The 20,908-nt window shown below is 35.7% G+C and overlaps 1 protein-coding gene across 3 annotated transcripts in view; it reads left to right on the forward strand.

Annotated features, from left to right (window-relative positions):
- Positions 1–494: 494 nt before the first annotated feature.
- Positions 495–20,908, forward strand: part of ppp3cca (protein phosphatase 3, catalytic subunit, gamma isozyme, a) — a 38,492-nt gene continuing 18,078 nt past the window's right edge. For all 3 annotated transcript variants that reach the window (XM_067408110.1, XM_067408113.1, XM_067408111.1), the window contains exons 1-4: positions 495–1,192; positions 9,305–9,502; positions 12,347–12,471; positions 19,157–19,268. In XM_067408110.1, coding sequence (XP_067264211.1) covers positions 1,138–1,192; positions 9,305–9,502; positions 12,347–12,471; positions 19,157–19,268 — 490 coding nt within the window. In that variant the 5' untranslated portion in view covers positions 495–1,137. The remainder of the gene's footprint in view (positions 1,193–9,304; positions 9,503–12,346; positions 12,472–19,156; positions 19,269–20,908) is intronic.

The following is a 20,908-nucleotide window of genomic DNA, read 5'->3' on the forward strand; positions in this document are numbered from 1 at the left end:
ACTACAGAAACCATTTTAAATGACCTTTGACACAAAGTGAAATTCAAAACCATGCAAATGTTAGTTTGACAATTTGTAACCTATTCATGGCCTGAATTGTGCAGCACAAGGAATGACACAAAATAGAAAGGAACAGTTTATATGATGTTATGATTATGGTGACCAGTAAGAACATCCTTGACAAAAATGAATAATTGTACCCCCTCAAAATTTATACTTCGTGGCCACAGGCCTACAATATGGGTTTAAAACATATACATAACATTAACTTTAATGGACTGCTTTCTCTTTGTAGTTTTTGTTCTTTCCTCTCCGGAGCATCGCCTCAGTAACATCTAAACCACAGTGATCCTTGAGGGACCACCAGCACGACCCATTTAACCATCTGCTTCGCACGTGTCAAGTTTTACGTGCTACGTCACGCCTACGTCAGCGCGTCGAGAGCCACAGCTCCGCCATATTGCAGGAAATCCGTCTGAGGTTTAGAGATTAGCGTTTAATCTGAGGAGCTGGGAACGAGAGTGTGATTGGAAGTTACTGCTAGCCATATGGTTAGCTCCAGTGGGCGGGTAGATCGCGCAATCTCTGTTGTCACACGACAGGACATATGTTTATTAAGACAAATCGGGGCAGTTCGGCACGTTATTATTATGCCGAACTCTCTTATGAGTGTGTAGCTAAACTGACGAGTTGACATTCTGACTCTGAAAAGTGGAAAATCGGATTAACGTTCAAGATTGCGCACCAAACCCTAATCATCTTGTTTCGCTGGCTCCCGTTGCTACGAGCCCAAGAAATCTGATAGAGAAAGGCTGATAGCTAGTTAGGTCAATGTCAGCAGGAAAACAGCTAGACCGGGCTCGCGACGATCGGTGATTGTATTTCTGTCAGCGAGGAGAAGCGATCGAGTCGGTGTCTGCTGGCGATGTTATTATGCTGCCCCGTCACCCATGCAACCAACTGTTGTTCAGTGTTGACTAAATTAGCTGTGTTAAAGCGTTAAAACCGCCCGCTTGTCTGAATTTGAACCGTTCTCGGACAGTTTGCTATCTCTTCTTGCTCGGACTGGCACCAGCAAACACGGAGAATATCTTTGTTCATTTACTGGCTGATAAATCCTGACTCAACTGTGAGAAGATGTCTACTAAAGAGCCGAAAGAAAAGCTGTCCACCACTGAGCGAATCATTAAAAGTAAGTTCATTTCAGTTTGTGTTTCATGAAGTGTCTAGACGGGGAGTTACAGTTGATTCGAATGGATTTACCGCTGTGGTATTTTGGTGAATCACTTGATTCACCAATCATTTGATTCATCTGAATCATTTCTTGACAGCTGTCCCAGGTTTAGTTGAGGGGGGAAATGATTGAAAGAACTCTCAGCCTTTAGATTGCCCATTTCAACTTTGCAAGCAGCTTTATTTTGACATTCAGTTACTGCAAATATGCCACTAAATTGAATTAAGAATCTTTTGTAATCTTGGCACGAGTACCTCTGAATTGATAATAGATTGTCCTATTGCACTTTGTCCATGTGCATCCATTTCAACTCAAAGTTTTGCGTCATTTGTGTCTACTTGCACACCAAAAGTGTGTGTGTGTATATATATATATATATTATATAACACATACAGAGAGAGAGAGAGAATAAGATGTGTGCAATACAAATAAAATCAATCCAATAAAATCAAATTGCTCATTAAAGTATTTAGTAGTCACAGTAGCTTAAAACTATGTCTGGATAAAGCTTTGATTGTTTTGGATATGAACCATGAATGTAACCTGTGGAGGTGGGAGACCATACATGTAAAATATGAGTATTTCTGTCTTCACACCTGGTGGATGAAGTCAGAATCATTGCATTGTAGTTATATTTTTTCTTGCATTTCTGTTATCTTTTTTTCTCCTGTCAGCCTGTCTTAGCAGGGGCTTATCATTATTTGTGGTATAAATAATGTGGAGCAAATTGAAACACACATGCTTCACATTACCTACTTGGATCAGCTTTGAGAACTTTCCTAGTGAACACCATGTGAATTAGCATGAAATAGTGGGTTTTAAATAGGGATTTAAGACACAAACCTCCTCAAGGTTTATGAGCTAATGTTTTACAAGCAATAGACCCTAGCCAGGTTTTTATATATATATATATATATATATATATATATATATATATATATATATATATATATATATATATATATATATATATATATATATAAATATAAATATGAATATATATAAATATAAATATGAATATATATATATATATATAAATATATAAATATGAATATATATATATATATATATATATATATATATATATATATATATATAAATATAAATATGAATATATATAAATATAAATATGAATATATATAAATATATAAATATGAATATATATATATATATATATATATATATATATAAATATGAATATATATATATATATATATATATAAATATGAATATTTAATAGTTATTAAATATATATTTTTTGTCATATTTTATTTTAATATCATATTTTGTGAATAAAAATGAGGCAGTGAGGGACAGAAATATAGCCTGTGCAACACAGTGTAATTTTCACAACACATGTTTCCAGAGGTTTGTTACCAGGATTTTTTTTTTTTTACAAAAACATATTTCTAGTGTTGCGTCAACTGAACAGTCAAGCTAAGTTAAAAAAACTTTACATCCTGCTGAACAGACTTTACACCTATCACTCACAATTTTGTATTCATTTACTGAAAAATTAAATCCTGTTACATCTGTCTAATGGGGTTTATGGCATTAGTTATACTGAAACTCCATTGAAAACTTTTTTTTAATTTGAAACAGATTTTAAACAGTGTTTTTGGTTAGATCCATCTGTGATTAGAGAAATTTCTGGATTTCTGGAAAATAGTGTGAAGGAAAACTAAATAACTTTTTTTTTTTTTTTTTTTTTTTTTAACAATAATGATCTAAATAAAACTCACTGTATTCATTCTTCACTTAGGTAACCAGTTTACCCAATAAAGTCAAACTAGGAGGTAAACTGGCCAAAAGACATTTGATAAGACTGTGCTCAGAACTGTGTACTTTCTATGTGCATTTGATTATAGTGTCACAGAAGCTGAAATGTTGTGTCTTTAGTTTCTATTCTCCATCTTCTATTGGTCTGTTGAATGTGTGTCTTTGCTTACATATGGGTTTGAAAAGATTATTTTGTTTGGTTGAGAAGCAAGAACTTTTAAGACCCACTAATAGCACATTAGCAGGTCAGCACAGGAGCCAATTTGCCTTTCAAATGTCCAGGTTTTGAGTGATCTTTTGTAGCCTGCCTAGTGTCTAGATGTATGTATAGCTGGAAAAGCCGTGAATCTGCAGGCAGAGCCTGTCCTTGGTAACACTGAAATGCAAAGTTTTTGGTTCAGAGCTGTCATATGCAAATGATTAAACTTAGATTGAGGATCTGTGTGTGAGACCCTTCTCTCCACATATGCATGTGGATGCATTTGTCTCTTTAGATACTGTGAAAAGATGTTAAAATGATTTGTGCACTCGCTGTATTTGCGTTCAATAAAGATTTAAAGCATTTTACAGATTGTTGCATAAACGTGTTGACGTCTTGCCACTTCAGCTTTAACCCTCCATCCTCTCTTTTGAACTTGAGTTAAGATCTTGTTTGCAGTACACTCTTAAAAAAAAAAAGCTTCCAAAAGGGGATTTTTGCATTGATGATGCCATAGAAGAACCATTTTGGGTACAGAACCTGTACCGACATGGTTCCTGTACGGGTTCCCGGGCTTTGTCTGTTCTTGAATCGTTCAGTGCAATATACACTGCAGAAATGGGGGTTCTGGGCCAGAAAAATCGGTTCAACTCCGGCCCTAAAAACTTTCTGGTCTCGAAGGGGGGCGGAGAAATGCTGCTGCTGTCTATGGCGGTCTCGATGAATAATGTAATAATGTTGCACTTAGGGCTGGGCGATATATCGCATGCGATTGTCACGCGCATTTCGTCAGTAAAGCTGGTTTCCTGATTATCACGAAATCTGCTTTCAAAAGAACGCCATTTAATAGACACAGCCGTAGTTCACTGACAAGCTACGCAATATCGTGTTCATTATCGAAGGCGATTCATCTGCGATAATGAACGTGATATTGCGTAGCTTGTCAGTGAACTACGGCTCTATTAAGTGCCACTCCATTTGAAAGCAGGTGATGGAGATTTAGCTGGCTGATGACAAAATGCGCGTGACAATCGCATGCGATATATCGCCCAGCCCTTGTTGCACTACATTGCTTTTTATATATAAATATCTAAAACTGTGAGTGCGAGAGAGTTCCAGCATGTGAGAGAGCAAGTGAATTAATGGTTTTAATGTTAATATATTTCCAAAAAGAACAGAAACTGGGACAGTACTGGGAGTTTATGCGAGCGGCCGATACACGCTAACATCACACTCAGTATTGTGAACAGAAGTGCAGCGCTGCCTGCACAAACACTGTTTGACTTTCAACTGTTTATAGTCAGGTAAGCAACAACTATCCACTCTATGTCACCGTTCATTCCTAAAGTCTGTGGAAAAACAGGGCCAGTTCGCGACAGGCTCTAGTTCGAGAACAGGATCTGGCTCCAGAACGCGAACTGTTCTAGTGGTAGTAAAAAGCGTTTTTCTTAGTGTGAAAACATATAATATATCTAGATAATAATCTAAATGACCCTTTTCCACTATTATGAACCTTTTGTGCTGTGGAACGGTTTCATGGATGTTAAAGGTTCTTCATAGAACCATTGATGCCAGTAAAGAACCTTTATTTTAAAGAGTGTAGGAGGAGTCCCTAAATAAACAGACTCTGAACCTGGAATCCCTGGCTAATAAAGGCTTTGCCTAATCTGTTCTTAGTGCTCGTACCCAGCTTACCGTCCCTATTCCCAGCCTGTGTTGTGGACCCAGGGCTGCTTACGGTTTATTTATACTTCTCAGCAATCGGAGAATAGATAATGTTCGTTTATGTCCTTATGACAATGAGCTCAAATTGTTCAAATCCTTTACTCAGGTGATGTGGAATCGTTTGCTTTCGCCCCTCTTTACATATTATCTCCTTACTGCGTTTTTTATTTATTGGGGCCAACTGATCTGCTGTGTTGTGCAAAGAACAACCCTGTTCAGCCATGCGCTCATGACTTTTTTTCTTTTTTTTTTTAAGCTGTCTGAGCCATCATTCTCACTCCTGAGGATATCATATTGATTGAAATGTTTGGGTTATGTCTTCATTCCCAAAGCGTGAGTGTTAGATTGTCTTTTACCATAGTCTTCAATCATAATTTCTTCTCAAATAACATGTTTTGAGTTCTCAATTTACAATTTATGCCCTTGGTAGACCATTCTATCCAAAGCAAAGCAACAATACATTAAAATTAAATGAGATCCCATTATATTTTGGCTCTAAGCTTTCACTTCATATTTTCATAGAAGGCTTTTCTAACTTTTGGGATCGAATATGTTTATATAAGCTATTAATGAAACACAATATTGTCCATGTATTATTATTATTACATGTTAAATCTGATTTTGGAAATAATGATATTAATCAATTTTTGTTTTATTTCACTGACAGCCCTAGTTTTTAAATACAATTCAAAAGTTTAGGGTCAATAAAGTTTTTATTTATTTAATTTTTTTTTAAAGAAATTAATACTTTTATTCAGCAAGAACATTAAATAGGTCATGATGACAGTAAAACATTTATAATGTTACAAAAGAAATTTCAAGTAATTGCTATTCTTTTGAACCTTCTATTCATCAAATAATACTGAAAAATGTATCTATGTAAATATTTTAGGCAGCACATTTGATAGATAATAATAAATCTTTCTTGAGCACCAAAATAAGCATATTAGAATGATTTCTAAAGGATAATGTGCCATTGCAGGAATAAATTACATTTATTTAAAGTATAATAAAATACAAAAATGTTATTTAATATTGTAATAAAAATTCAGTTGCACTATTTTACTGTATTTTTGATCAAAAAAATGCAGCCTTGTTGAGCACTTTAATAAACCATTAAAAATTCATACAGACCTCAAACTTTTGAACAATGTTTATAATTATATACATTACTCTAAAAGTGGGTAGAAATATGTTCTCTTTATAATGTAGTTCTTCATTCATTGCCACACTCAATCAGTCTTTGTAAATGAATGTATAAATCTGTCTTTATATTTTAGTAAATTGGTCCCTCACAAGACCATTGAGGGTCCTGCGTGGGCATCAAAAAGTTTGAAAACCTTTGCTCTAGTAGTAGCTATTTTGTTTCAGGTGTCAGAAATCAGGCATAATCTGTTGTGCAACTTGCATTGGTTCTATTGTTAGTCACTGAAATAAAAACAGTAGCTGCTCAGAATTTGATTTAACAAAAGGCAAAAAACCCTAATCAGAATGTCTTGTTTGTAATTGTTAGAGGTGTTGTCTTGTGAGGATGAGGCCTCACAATAGGGATTAAAATCAAAGAGGCTGAACTTTGGCCATATGAAGAGATCAGCAGGGCAAAGCATTGGCAGCTGCAATTTTTTTATCTGTTAACAGGAAAAGTTTGAAACCTTGACATCTTTTTAATGAGACTATTGCCTCGCAATTTTAGACTCTTTGTACAGATATGCTGCTGAATTGTTGTGGGATCCAGTGGCTTGATTTGGATCCCTAATGGTTAAACGCTCAGACATCATTTGCTCTTGCATTTGGGGCACATTTAATAGAACCACCAGATTAACGGGAGCGTTGTCAAAGTCTGACTCGGTGCACTTTGAGACGCAGCTAGACAGCTGCTTGTTCCTTCTGAACGCTTTACAGATGTCTTTAGTTACATGTCCCTCACTAATCACACTGTCGATTTTAGCCATCTTTCAATAAAATTACAATCAACTGCGACTTCCTCCCAAACATATGGGCTCTTACTGGCCATCGATCAAGCAGACATTCAGAGCCGGAGGCTGAGCAGCAAAAACACACTATGGTGGATGCATGCAAATGAAGTCGCAGTGGAAGCAGCAGCGTCAGCCCTGGCTTTTGTTCTAGACTGAGAGGAAAAGACTGTGCCAGGGGGCCCTGGCAGTTCGCAAAGCTTCCTGTTTTCTTCATGGTGTTTGAGAACCTCAGACACGCTCATCACTTCATTCATAATGAACTCTTCAGAAGGTATAAAGACAGAAAAGACAGATATTGTATGATGCTTTTGATAAATTGATGCATATTTTCTTCTAAAACATCTGTTTAGAATCTCTTGAGCTTCGAAGGTACCTTGAATCCTCTAAAATTCCCATCTCATTATTGAACAGGTCTTGAGCCACAGTCCTCTCTATGGCAACTTCTGCACTTTCGCAGAGGGATTTGGTGGAGTTAGATTACCCAGCAGTTCAGTGCAGGTGAGGGATTATTGCGTGACATCTCGGGATCCTTTCACGTCTGTGAAGGTTAAACCTGAGAGCTGAATCAATAGAATCCTCATGATACCATAACTTTTCTTATTAGCCCCGGCAGCAGCAAATGTCATGATGTTCCAGAGAGCAGCACAACTAATAAAGAGCAGATCTGAAAATACACTGTCTACAACCTTTTTTTTTAAATTATTTATTTATTTAAAGATGCATCCTTGGGGCCGAGTCACTCAACGATGTAAACTTTTTTTTTTTGTTTTGTTTTTTTGTCAACAAACGTGCAATGCTGGATGAACCATTAAGTTAATTATTATTACTATAATTGATTAATAGCTAATAATATTTTGTCTAAAAAAAAAAAAACTGAAATCAGTCATCAGTCATTATAAATGCTAAAAAATTAATTTAGCATCATAATGTTAATAAATATTTACTTTCAACTGTAAGATTACATTCAACAGTGTTATTTGTTTATTTGTATTGGGTGTCGAGTAAAAAAAATGTCGGAAAAATATCAATTGAATAATTAAAACAATTTAAATGTTTTTTTTTAATTAATAATACACTTAAAATGTTCATTAAACTTTTTTTTTTAAATGTGCTTAAAGTTGTGATGAAATGAAAGTAGCATCTGATGTGTTCTTCAGTGTTGTGACGTAAATCTGATTGTAACAGGAAAAAGAAAAAAATTTGTGCAGAAACTTGGTTGTATACATCGGTTGTTGTTTGGATTTATGTTTTTTTGAGCACCAAATCAGTGTATCAGAATGATTAGCATATTATAAGGATCATGTGACATGGAAGACTGGAGTAATGGCTGCTGAAAATTCTGCAATTTTTAAATTGATGATTCATTCCTTAAAAGTAGGGTAGGCAATTTGTTTTATAAACACTTTTTTTTATACTGGTTGAAACTCTTTTCACGTCCTGATAGCAATCAATAATAGAAGTGGTCTAAATATTAAAGGGGACCTATTATGACACTTTTACAAGATGTAATATAAGTCTCTGATGTTCCCAAAATGTGTCTCTGACGTTTCAGCTTAAAATACCCCACAGATAATTTATTATAGCTTGTCAAATTTACCCCTATTTGGGTATAAGCAAAAACATGCAGTTTTTGTGTTTCCCTTTAAATGCAAATGAGCTGCTGCTCCCTGTCTGCTTTCCAAAAGAGGGCGGAGCTTTAACAGCTTGTGCTTCGGTTGCTCGACAACAACAAAGCTGGAGAATCTGTTACCATGAATCAGTTACCATGCTTTAGAATAGCATTATGTTTTCTGGCTTGGTAGATGCACCGGAGACCCGATTATAGCACTTAAACACAGAAAAAATCAGATTTTCATGATATGTCCCCTTTAAAACATGTACATATATCTTTCGTTGGAAATCTTAGGACCAAAAAATGTTCGTCCAGTCATTCGGTTCATCTTCAGACTGGGATTTATGTGTTTCTATGTCAACACTATCAATGCTGAAAAGAATCTGCAGCAGTTGTTTACATTCATTATTATTGTAAATGTCATGTGCTTTTGAGGCATGAGGTCATTTAACACCGTCTCTCATCTCGTGACGCTTTGCAGACTTTGCTGTGCGCGTTCATGTCTTTCGAAGGAGGCGTGGCTTTGAAGAGTGCTCTGAAGGGAGGGTGGGATCTCATGATTTCAAAGCTAGCTTGCTATTGCTAGCCTGTCTGAAAATGCCTACCTTACCTTTTAATTTTGTTTTTAACTGCCATTTTAACACTCCTAGTGGGCATGAACCACTTGGTACCTCCTCTTTTACAATATAACTGAAACTTGTTTCCATACTTGCAGCTACCTTGTTAATGTTGAAAAAATGTCCACACTGTCAACTGATATTTTGCTCTTGTGCCTACAGCAGTGCCACTGCCCCCTCACCAGCGGCTGACAATGAAGGACCTATTTGTGGATGGCAAGCCCAATGCCGAGGTACTGAAGAACCATTTGGTCAAAGAGGGACGTGTGGAGGAGGAAGTTGCGCTGCGCATCATAAACGACGGTGCCAACATCCTAAGGCAGGAGAAGTGCATGCTAGAAGTGGAGGCACCAATTACTGGTAAGAAAGCAAGAGCACATCTTTAGTAGGGCTCGAGGGAGATAACCATCTGTCTTGATTGGAATGAACTTTGTTCTGGCTTCTTTCTTTTTTTCTGTGCTGAACCTTGTTCCTAAGAAAAATGTTCTAAAAAAGGTGTTTTTTTTCCTCATGGAAACTTCATGCAATGTTTCAAATATTCATTATTGCACTTCACTGGCATTAGTGTGTGTACCTTTTGCCAACAATAAAATAATACATCATAAAACTATTGGTCTGGTTGATAAGTAACTTTTCAAGTAGGTCTGTGAAAACAGCATTCATCAGGCACATCATATCGGCATTGCTTTTGAGTTAGTTGCAGAGATTACCTGACTGAGTGTTACAAACTGTCACTGTGGAGAATCAGCTGTGGCAAACTGACTCATATGTAGATCAGTGTCGGCGGTTCTTTGGTTCTTACTGACAGATACTGTCTGCAGATCAGTGGAGCGCAACACAGGAAGCAGTCACAGATTCTGCAGTGGAATGTGGTCCGTTTTGCTTCAGTGAACACTAGGAGGGATGTACAAAAACTAATCAACTAAATGGAGGGTTACCTGAATGAAAAGTCGACTAATCAACCTTAAGAAAGATCTGTAAATTCAGTCTGGTTTTGAGTGCACCTGACCCTGATTGGACATCTAGGATCTATATTTCACTTTACAATTAAATAAAGTAGGGATGCATGATATATATATATATATATTTGTTTTAGGCTGATACTACTTTTTTTTTTTAACAGAAATTTGTCGGTACAGCCAGTATTTGATTTTCAATTATACATGTTCGTTTCCGCTATTTTTGCATACAAGTTACCTTTGTTGTCATCTAACGCTCGCTTAAAGTTAATTAATCTTTAAAAACACTAATAATTTAATAACAGTTAAAAGTAATCTCAAAATGAATATCAATTTTCATACTGTACATTATACTGTTCTAATGCCTAATGTATAGCATTTAAAGGGTTAGTTCACCCAAAAATGAAAATTATGTCATTAATGACTCATGTCGTTCCAAACCTGTCAGACCTCCGTTCATCTTCGGAACGCAGTTTAAGATATTTTAGATTTAGTACGAGAGCTTTCTGTCCATCCATTGAAAATGTATGTACGGTATACTGTCCATGTCCAGAAAGGTAATAAAAACATCATCAAAGTAGTCCATGTGACATCAGTGGGTTAGATAGAAGTTTTTGAAGCATCTAAAATACATTTTGGTCCAAAAATAATAAAAAATGCTTTATTCAGCATTGTATTCTCTTCCGGAATCCTTTCCATTGAATTGATTCCATTGAATCCTTTCATCTGTCGGCATTGGTAATGCACTTTTACGTCGTTGTTTTTGGCGATTAGGACATCTGCGACATCCACACTTACGCACCATTTAAAAAAATTGCTTGAATACAGCGTGCGTCTCCCTCAGACTGTAAACGAAACTCTGGCGCACCAGATAACACGTCAGCAGCGTCTTACGTCAGCAGTGTGCTGCGGTTCACTGAACCCGAGTCGTGAACCCGGATGAACAACAGACCTGGAAGAGAATACAATGCTGAATAAAGCTGTAGTTTTTGGACCAAAATGTATTTTAGATGGTTCAAAAACATCTAACTAACCCACTAATGTCACATGGACTACTTTGATGATGTTTTTATTACCTTTATGGACATGGACAGTCTGCTACATACATTTTCAATGGATGGACAGAAAGCTCTCGGACTAAATCTAAAATATCTTAAACTGTGTTCCGAAGATGAACAGAGGTCTGACGGGTTTGGAACGACATGAGTCATTAATGACATAATTTTCATTTTTGGGTGAACTAACCCTTTACATTTTTTGACCTTAGTTTTATTTTTCAGTTATTTAGGAACAAACATTATTTGTAATTTATCAGTGGCCATAACATAAAAATAATTATCATTGTTTCCCATAATTTTAGTATTGATGCATCCTTAAAATAAATGTGAATGACTGTAACATAATTGGGTTAAAGAGGATGAATTTAAACTGTGCACAGTGATTTTACAAGTCTGCTAATCAAAGCCAATAATGTGTCAAAAAAAGGGGGGAGTCTATGCTATACAAACTAGTCAACCTCACTAATTGGCTAGTCAGTTGTTGGATGACAAGTCAACCACTTTGATCATCCCTAGAGACTCTGATCTATGAAAAAATGCATAATAGGGAATTAGTTATGGGTTTTGCTTCTTTTATTTAACAGATAGATGAAAAAGAGTGACAGGAAATTGTATAATGGAAATGTACAAATTATACAGTATAATCACAATCTGTATCACATCTGGGTAATCTTAAATTCAGATGAACCTTATCAGTGACATACAGAGCCTGTTATTTGATGAAGATGTTGTGCTTCAAGGTTTAATTCTTGGAAACATTGTGCACATCATGCCACGGTATTTTATAATGCAGATGAATTAGAGCTCATCTTTCCTCTATAGATATTGCCGCCTTTGAGCACGAATTAATAGATGTCACAAACCCCTCTGGCTGTAGATACATTCAGTTATATAAATGGATGCAGCCTCTGTATTTTCAGATATAGTGTCGTTGTTGCTAAGTGACCGAGCAGTCTTGTACATGTGGCCGTTGCTGGCTAGATGATTCAGGTAGGATGGATTTAAGTGAAGTGTTTTGTCTGTGTCAAGTCCAACACTTCCCTTAGGCATTTGTTTTGATGTGATGTGATACAGAAAAAGGTTTCATTTTGCTAACCGTTGCCGTCTCAAAATGGGGCAAGTATTATGTATCACTCACTGAACATGTACCATGTTAAGCATTTGTTTTGCTTCCCTTTCGCCTGTAGTATGTGGTGATGTTCATGGACAGTTCTTCGACCTCATGAAGCTCTTCGAAGTTGGTGGTTCCCCTGACAACACGCGATATCTGTTCCTGGGCGATTATGTAGATAGAGGATACTTCAGTATCGAGGTGAGTGCATGATTTTGGGCTGAAATAATCTAAAACAAAAATTTGAAACAGAATCTGCACCTGCAGAAATCGGATTCACTGGAACGCCTGTTACTCGCAGAGTTCTACACGTCCACCACCTTTAGTGTGTTTGTTTTTTTCAATATTTAGACTAATTTGATTATTCTTTTTTAGCTACCAATAGAAGTGTAGTAGTCTCGGCTTCACTTAAAGGTGCAGTAAGCCATTTCTCAGAATCACTGTTTATATTTGATATCAACCCAAGCAAACATACCCCTCCCTTCATCGCATCCACCCCCAAAATGCACAAACATGCAATGCAAGAGTGGATGTCTCTTTTATCATAGCTGAAGAAAAGCAAAATAATGCTTCATGGAAAAAAAAGCGAGGATGATGAATGAACGACAAGCAAGAATAAAAACAAGAGCATATGTAACAAGCAAGAGTTTGTTGTTAGTTGCCAGCAGCACACAAGCTCCAGACAAATAATTACTCTCAAAGTTCCTGTTACTATAGCTAACTTTGTAACAACAGGTTGGTTCTGGGAAAATTGAGAGCAAAGCCACCAAACCTCTCAAGATCCATAAAGGTACTAAAAACAGTTCATGCGAGTTCAGTGTTCTACCTTTAATATTATAAAGTGACGAGAATATGATACATATTTTTCAGGATTCTTTGATTAATAACAACTTTAGAAAAACAGCATTTATTTAAAGTAAAAATGTTTTGTAACATTATAAATGTCTTTACTTGTGCTTTTTGATAAATTTAATGGTAACACTTTACAATAAGGATCATTAGTTAACTACATTAGTTAACATGAACTAATAATGAACTGCACTTCTACAGCATATTTAAATCTTTGTTAATGTTAATTTCAACGTTTACTAAATACATTATTAAGTATTTAGGTATCTGTGCATATACCAGTGGGGACAGTATTTGCGTGCATAGCCGGGTCCATTTTTACTTTGCTGAGAATCTGACATCTTCTCTGAACCATCTGTTAAGGCATGATCATTGACTACACTGCCACATTACCAACATTGCATTAAAGGTGCCCTAGAATCAAAAATTGAATTTACCTTGGCATAGTTGAATAACAAGAGTTCAGTACATGGAAATGACATACATTGAGTTTCAAACTCCATTGCTTCCTCCTTCTTATGGAAATCTCATTTGTTTAAAAGACCTCCGAAAAACAGGTGAATCTCAACATAACACCGACTGTTATTTAACAGTCGGGATCATTAATATGCACGCCCCCAATATTTGCATATGCCAGCCCATGTTCAAGGCATTACACAAGGGCAGGACATCTGGATGTGCACAGCTGAATCAACAGACTAGGTAAGCAAGCAAGGACAATAGCGAAAAATGGCAGCTGGAGCAATAATAACTGACATGATCCATAATATCATGATATTTTTAGTGATATTTGTAAATTGACTTTATAAATGTTTCGTTAACATGTTGCTAATGTACTGTTAAATGTGGTTAAAGTTACCATCGTTTCTTACTGTATTCACGGAGACGAGAGCTGTCGCTATTTTCATTTTTAAACACTTGCAGTCTGTATAATTCATAAACACAACTTCATTCTTTATAAATCTCTTCAACAGTGTGTAATGTTAGCTTTAGCCACGAAGCACAGCCTCAAACTCATTCAGAATCAAATGTAAACATCCAAATAAATACTATACTCACTTGATCCGACGCATGCATGCAGTATGTATGACGAACATCTTGTAAAGATCCATTTGAGGGTTATATTAGCTGTGTGAACTTTGTAAATGCACTGTTTTATAGTCGAGAGCTCGGGGGACAGGGAACGCGTGATTTAAAGGGGCCGCACACTGAATCGGTGCATAGTTAATGATGCTTCAAAATAGGCAGTTACAAAAAATTAAAAAAAAAAATCTATGGGGTATTTTGAGCTGAAACTTCACAGACACATTCAGGGGACACCTTAGACTTATATTACATTTTGTAAAAACTGGTTCTTGGGCACCTTTAACTACCACACATAAGCACAAAAGAGAAACAAAGCAAATTATGCCATAATATCTCCAATAGAAGATTTGTCAGACAACAATTGTTTTTAGTAGTTTCCTGACTTTGAATAATCTGTCATCCTTGGTGTAACCCGTGCGGCTCGCTTATGCCCAGCGTGATGTGCGGCCAGCGACACCGGGTATTAAAACTTGGTCTGCGTTGTGTTACGTTGTGTGGATGCAGAAACAGACACGGGACGGCAGGCAGCAGATTCACTGGATCGTTTTACTGTATAACAGAGATATAAGCAGCCTCAGATTGAGTGGCCCTTATAACACTCTCTTCCATTGAATCACAGTTCAAAAGGGCAAACATGAACATAAGAAAATATACAGAAAACATACCTCAAAGAATGTAAAATGATGAAAATAATCCCAAGGATAGATAAAATAGTACTTTACACATAAGTTTGGGTGGAAATAAAGATATAAAAGATATAATTAACATAAGGATTAAATTAAATTAACAGGATGACAAAAGAAACCTACCTCTTCCATTGAATCACATTTCAAAAGGGAAGAGGAGGAGACAAATTAGGTCATACTGTGACCTCGCATCACTTAAAGGAGAAGCGCACCTTTAGATCAGGTATATTAAAACATATAAGAGAACAATTTTGTGTGAATTATAACAATATTTAGTAGTATACTTTGTATACCTGTTACACTGGCTGCTTTGATATGTCAATGTATTAAGATTTCCTAGGCTTTAATGTTGACTTACAACTGAGCATGCCTATAAAACACTGATGAGATCAAGTAAAAAAGAGCTGAGTTTAAGTGAATGAGCAAGTCAGCTTGGGGGTTTATCTTTAAATGTGCTTATTTGTATTTTTAAAATGCTGCTACTACTACTACTACTAATATAATAATTATTATTTATAAACAATATAATATACTAGTTAGCTAACCAAAGACCATTGCGTAATGTAAAACGGTCCACTTTGAATCTTCCAGTTGACTCAAGCCTCTACTTTTCATGTCATTGATTGGTTTTGGTGAGTGCAGGAGCTGTGGATACTTTAGAATAGAGAACAAACGTATCAGAGACCTTGTTAAGCTGTGTGGTTAAATGGCCTCTCTTTCTCAGTCTGTCTCATTTGGATGTGTCGCTGTCTGAGCGGAGCTATTTGATAACCTGTCAGACACTCTACCCTTTCATAAGAGATGAGTCACGGAGCGTTAAAGCTTGGACCGCTCTGCTTGTCCTGATTCTCTGCTGAATGACTGATGTCACTGACGACTCACACTTTGATCCTGTGAGGAGTTCATTAGCTGAACATTCCTAAGGGTCACTCACACAGTGACGTGCAGGCAGTTGTTCATTTTCAGTGAGAGTTGGTGATTTCTGGTGACATGAGCGATAGCTACCGCTAGTGAATAGCAGAGTTTAACTTTATTCAAATGAGTCAGGACTTTTAAGTATTCAAGTCTTGGCTCATTTTATTAAAATTGAGCTCTTCTCAACAAAAAATAATAAAATAATTTATTATAATATTTATTATATGTGTAAATAGGTGTATGTGTTACTCTTCTGTTCTGGGCCAGAAAAATGTTTTGAAGTCTCTTATGCTCACCAAAGCTGCTTTTATTTGAAAAATACAGTAAAACATATTGTGAAATATTATTACAATGTATAATAACTATTGTTTTGTTTGAATATATTTCAAAATGAAATTCCTGTAATGCAAATAGCATTTATTTGAAATGAAAATCTTTTGCAACTTTATAAATGTATTTACTGTCACTTCAATCAATTTAATGCTTCCTTTTTAAATAATAGGATTTCTTTCAAAAATGTTTTACTGATCTAAAACTTTTGAACGCTAGTGTATATACATATTCTTTGCCTCTCATTTTCTCATAATTTCTGATGTGTGTTTATTTGTTGTGTTAATGATATAAAGCCTTTACATTTATCTGGATGCTCAGGATGTGTTCTCTTTGGTTATATATCTGTGCTAAAATGGGCAAGTATGAGCAATTCTGTTCATTTAGCCTGTCATCATCTTTCTCTTCCATTATGGTGGGCTATTTCCCTTTGATCCGAGATCCGTCTATTATTAATGCATCCCCAGCCTCCCACCACCATGACCAGCCACTACACACACCCACACTACGTTCACACAAAAGTGGAAGTTCTTAGTGTGAGCAGCCTCACCATCACACTGTTCAGTCTCCACTTGTCTGGCACAAAGCTCTCTGCCCTTTTGTCTTGTCTCTGAGAGGAAAAAACCCACTTATTAAAAAGGGATGTGAAAATCTCCATATTTTCATATTTGACATGTCAGTGAGTTTTCTAAACCACTAGATATGCTTTCTCTAGTTGTCTCAGTCATTGATGCCATTCTTTAGGAAACTCCTGTTTATGTTGTTCTTGACAACATCCAACCATCTTTTTTTCATCCTTCCATTATCATTCCATCATTCCAAGCATTCTTTTCTCCTCATTATGTGGCCAAAATATGTAAGCTTCAGTTTGAGTATAATAGTTATTTGTATAATTCTCAATATTCACATTATTAATGTTAATTCTAATATGTTAATGTATCAGTGTTAATATCAATATTCATATTGATATATCAGTATATTAACATCATTATTATTATTATTGTTTGTGCACATTGAAATTAATATTTATTAATCTAATATTTATGATATTTAACATTTATTAATCTTTTTAATACAGTAAAAACTTATTATAGTCCTCATGTCTCTCACAGCAGACCGTTTGAACTCTGACAGTCTTGGAGTCTGGCTAAATGTTTTGTTAAAGGTGTTGAATTTAAGCAATTTATTAAAGAATTCCTAATGCTCTCCAAGGTTGCATTTATTTGATTAGAAATGCAGTAAAAACTTTGTGAATTCCTCCTTTTTAAAACTCCACAACACAAAACATTAAAGCTAAATAATAATAATAATAATAATAATAATAATAATAATAATAATAATAATAATAATAATAATAATAATAATAATAATAATTAAGTAAACTAATCAACCTCAGTAATTGGTTGATCGACGATTAGCTAACATTCTGATCCATCCCTGTTATTAAACCAGGCGATAACCTGAAGCACCATGTAAACTTTAGGAAAAAAGCAGGCTCCTCTCTGTGTCGTTCTCTCTGTGTCGTGTGCCATTCAGCAATAATAGCCTTCGTTCAGGTCCTCATCTCATGGCCACTATTACCTGCAATTTTCAGCTCATTATTCCTCTTGCGTAGGCTCCAGTCCCGGCTCTCGGTGCTGCCGCATGCCACCCCCCTCACACCCTCCTCCGTGTCTATTATTTCACATGTCATTTAAATGCACACCTGTCGTCCTTGGTTACCTTGGTGTCCTGTTCTCCCCACATTGAGTGGTGTCTGGGATTTTGCATGCAAATGAAAGGGGGTGTGTGGGGGGGTTGTAGATTAGGATAAATGGATTTTAATGAAGCTAAAACAAGTGTGTATATGTACTCTGTAATGTACAGAATATCAGCACATTGCATTGCCAAGGTTTTGTGTTGTCTGCTGCCAAACATGGTCTATACTTCAGTGTGAATTTTAGATGTGTAAATGAACCAAACAAATCTGTTGTTTAGAATATTGTATCATTGGGAATAATTACCATATGACCACTCACTCCCACCTTTTGTAGTCCCTCATGCACCCAGTTGGCCATCTGTTGAGCACCAAACAGTGAAAGGACACTGATTGTGCCATAATCTTGCCATTGGGCATTGAAAACAATGTCAGATTGCCTTTAAAGGGTTAGTTCACCCAAAAATTAAATTTACTCCCTCATGTTGTCCCAAACCCTTAAGACTTTCGTTCATCTTTGGAACATGGAATTGAAATATTTTTGATGAAATCCAAGGGTTTCTAAACCACACATAGGCAGCAACGTCATTGCACTTTTGAGGTCCAGAAAGGTTTTTAAGACATTGTTAAAATAGTCCATGTGACTACAGTGATTCAACCTTAATGTTATGAAGCAATGAGAATACTTTTTGTGTGCAAAAACAAAACATAAAAAATTAGGTTATTCAACAATTTCTTCTTTTCCCTGTCGGTCTCCTACACTGTTAATGCTGTGTAGAGCTTCTGTGTTAACATCCGAACACCGGCTCAGTATTGGCTGACTTATCATTTTTGTTTTGTTTTGCGCACAAAGTATTCTCATCACTTCATAACATTAAGGTTGAACCACTGTAGTCACATGGACTATTTTAACGATGTCGTTACTTTCTGGACCTCAAAAAGTGCAATGATGTTGCTGCTTATGTGTGGTTCAGAAATCCTCAGATTTCATCAAAAATATCTTAATTTGTGTTCTGAAGATAAACGAAGGTCTTATGAATTTGGGACGACATGAGGGTGAGTACTTAATGACAGAAATTTTCTTTTTGGGTGAACTAACCCTTTAAATGCAATGATAATGATAAAAAAAAATAATTTTGCACCCTTATTTGAATCAATAAAAGCATTAAAATGGGATGTTTTCCTCAGTTTATTAATGTAAAATACATAGAGGTCTTCACCTCTGCCATTTTCCTCACATAGCTATTCTGGCTGACATTAATAGTCAAGTATCTTCTGGATTATAAGTGTCTCCCTCTCTCTCTCTCTCTCTCACTCTCTTTAGTGTGTGCTGTTCCTGTGGACACTGAAGATCAACCACCCCAACACCCTCTTTCTCCTCAGAGGCAACCACGAGTGTCGGCACCTCACAGAATACTTCACCTTCAAACAGGAATGTGAGTGCTGTGGGAATGTACTGTCTAGAAGTGCTGAGAGCTAAGTGATGTGTTGGCTCGAACCGTTCGCCAGCCTCTTCCTACTTTCACTGATGTTCCCTCTTTGATGTCTGAAAAGCTGCATTTTCAGTCAGCTGTCACCAGCTAGCACTTTCATTTAAACTGTGAACAGTATAACATTACTCTTGCAGTTAAAGGGAGGACCCAAAAATGAAAATTCTGTCATCATTTGCTCACCCTCAAGTATGGGGAAAAAAACAGTTGATGGTAATCCATGGCTACCATCAACTCTTTGGTTACAGACATTCTTCAAAATATCTTCTTTTGTGTTTAACAGATGAAAGAAACTCATACAGGTTTGGAGGGTGAGTAAATGATTACAGATTTTTCATTTTTGGGTCCTCCCTTTAACTGCAAGAGTAATGTTATACTGTTCACAGTTTAAACTATCCCTTTAAGGTTTTTAAATTTGATATTATTAGAGGGGACCCCATACTTTAGCATTTTAAAAAGCGTATAGGGGTCGTCTGCTAGTGGTGACTATAACTTCCTTTTTACTGCTTTGCCTATGGCTAACCAGTGTTGTTTTTTTGAAATTGGGGGGCCAATATGGTCTCATTTATCAAGTTGCCTCAAAGAACCACTTTAGCAAATCAGCAATTCATATTTGAATGAATTGAACATTTTATTAGTTAACTAAATTTCACTTAATATGTGTTGAAACTACACAAGGCAGCTTCTCGCACTGTTTTAACATCAAGTTTGGCTGGAACATATTTACTGTTTCAATCTCCCAGCATGCCAGAGTCACACAATATGGTCACTGCCTGCTGACACCATTGCTGACTGTTTTGGATTAAATTTAGCAATCTTTCTAGTAGATAAAATTGTTCTGATGAAAATTTTAATTCAAATTTAAAATGCATGTTTTGATTTTTTTTTTTTTTTTTTTTTTTATAAAGCAGGTTTGCTGTGATTTTTGTAGACTGAAAAAAAAGTTAGTTGCCAAGGCAACATTTTTAATATTCATTTAAGTTTATTAAAATATTTTTTTTAATCTAATATATATGTTTTATTTTATTTCAGTTTTATTTCAATTAATGGAAAAGATTTTTAATAGTTTTAGTTTTTGTTAACAATAACAACACTGGCTTGCATAACTGACTTACAGTACAGGCCAAATTATTATTTTTTTTTAATATGAAGGAAAATCAAAAGCCTAAATGTAGATAAGGTGTTTGTCTGACCAAATGATTTGGCAAAAAAGGCAAACTACAGCTACAGGTTTTATTTCACTATACAAAAAAAAAAAAAAAAAAAAAAAGCTCAGGAAAAATCATTGACTACAACATAATTAATTCGTTATTAATATTTGTTGGTTCTCTCCTTTTCGCATGTGTTCATAATTTCTTTGTATGACAGCCTGTCCAAAAATTATGTCCACACAATTTGGCATGTTTCATCAATTGACTCCTATGTAATATAATTACAAATTAATTAAATAAATCATTAATAATAATTAAATGAAGGCTGAAGATGTCAATTTGTCAAGACCGGACATCACTTTTGGCCACTGCTGTATAATTACCTAAACGCATATCATACATAACTCCCATAGACCTTAATAAGAGTAGATGTCA

Source organism: Chanodichthys erythropterus, chromosome 13, assembly GCF_024489055.1.
Source record: "Chanodichthys erythropterus isolate Z2021 chromosome 13, ASM2448905v1, whole genome shotgun sequence".
Taxonomy (NCBI): domain Eukaryota; kingdom Metazoa; phylum Chordata; class Actinopteri; order Cypriniformes; family Xenocyprididae; genus Chanodichthys; species Chanodichthys erythropterus.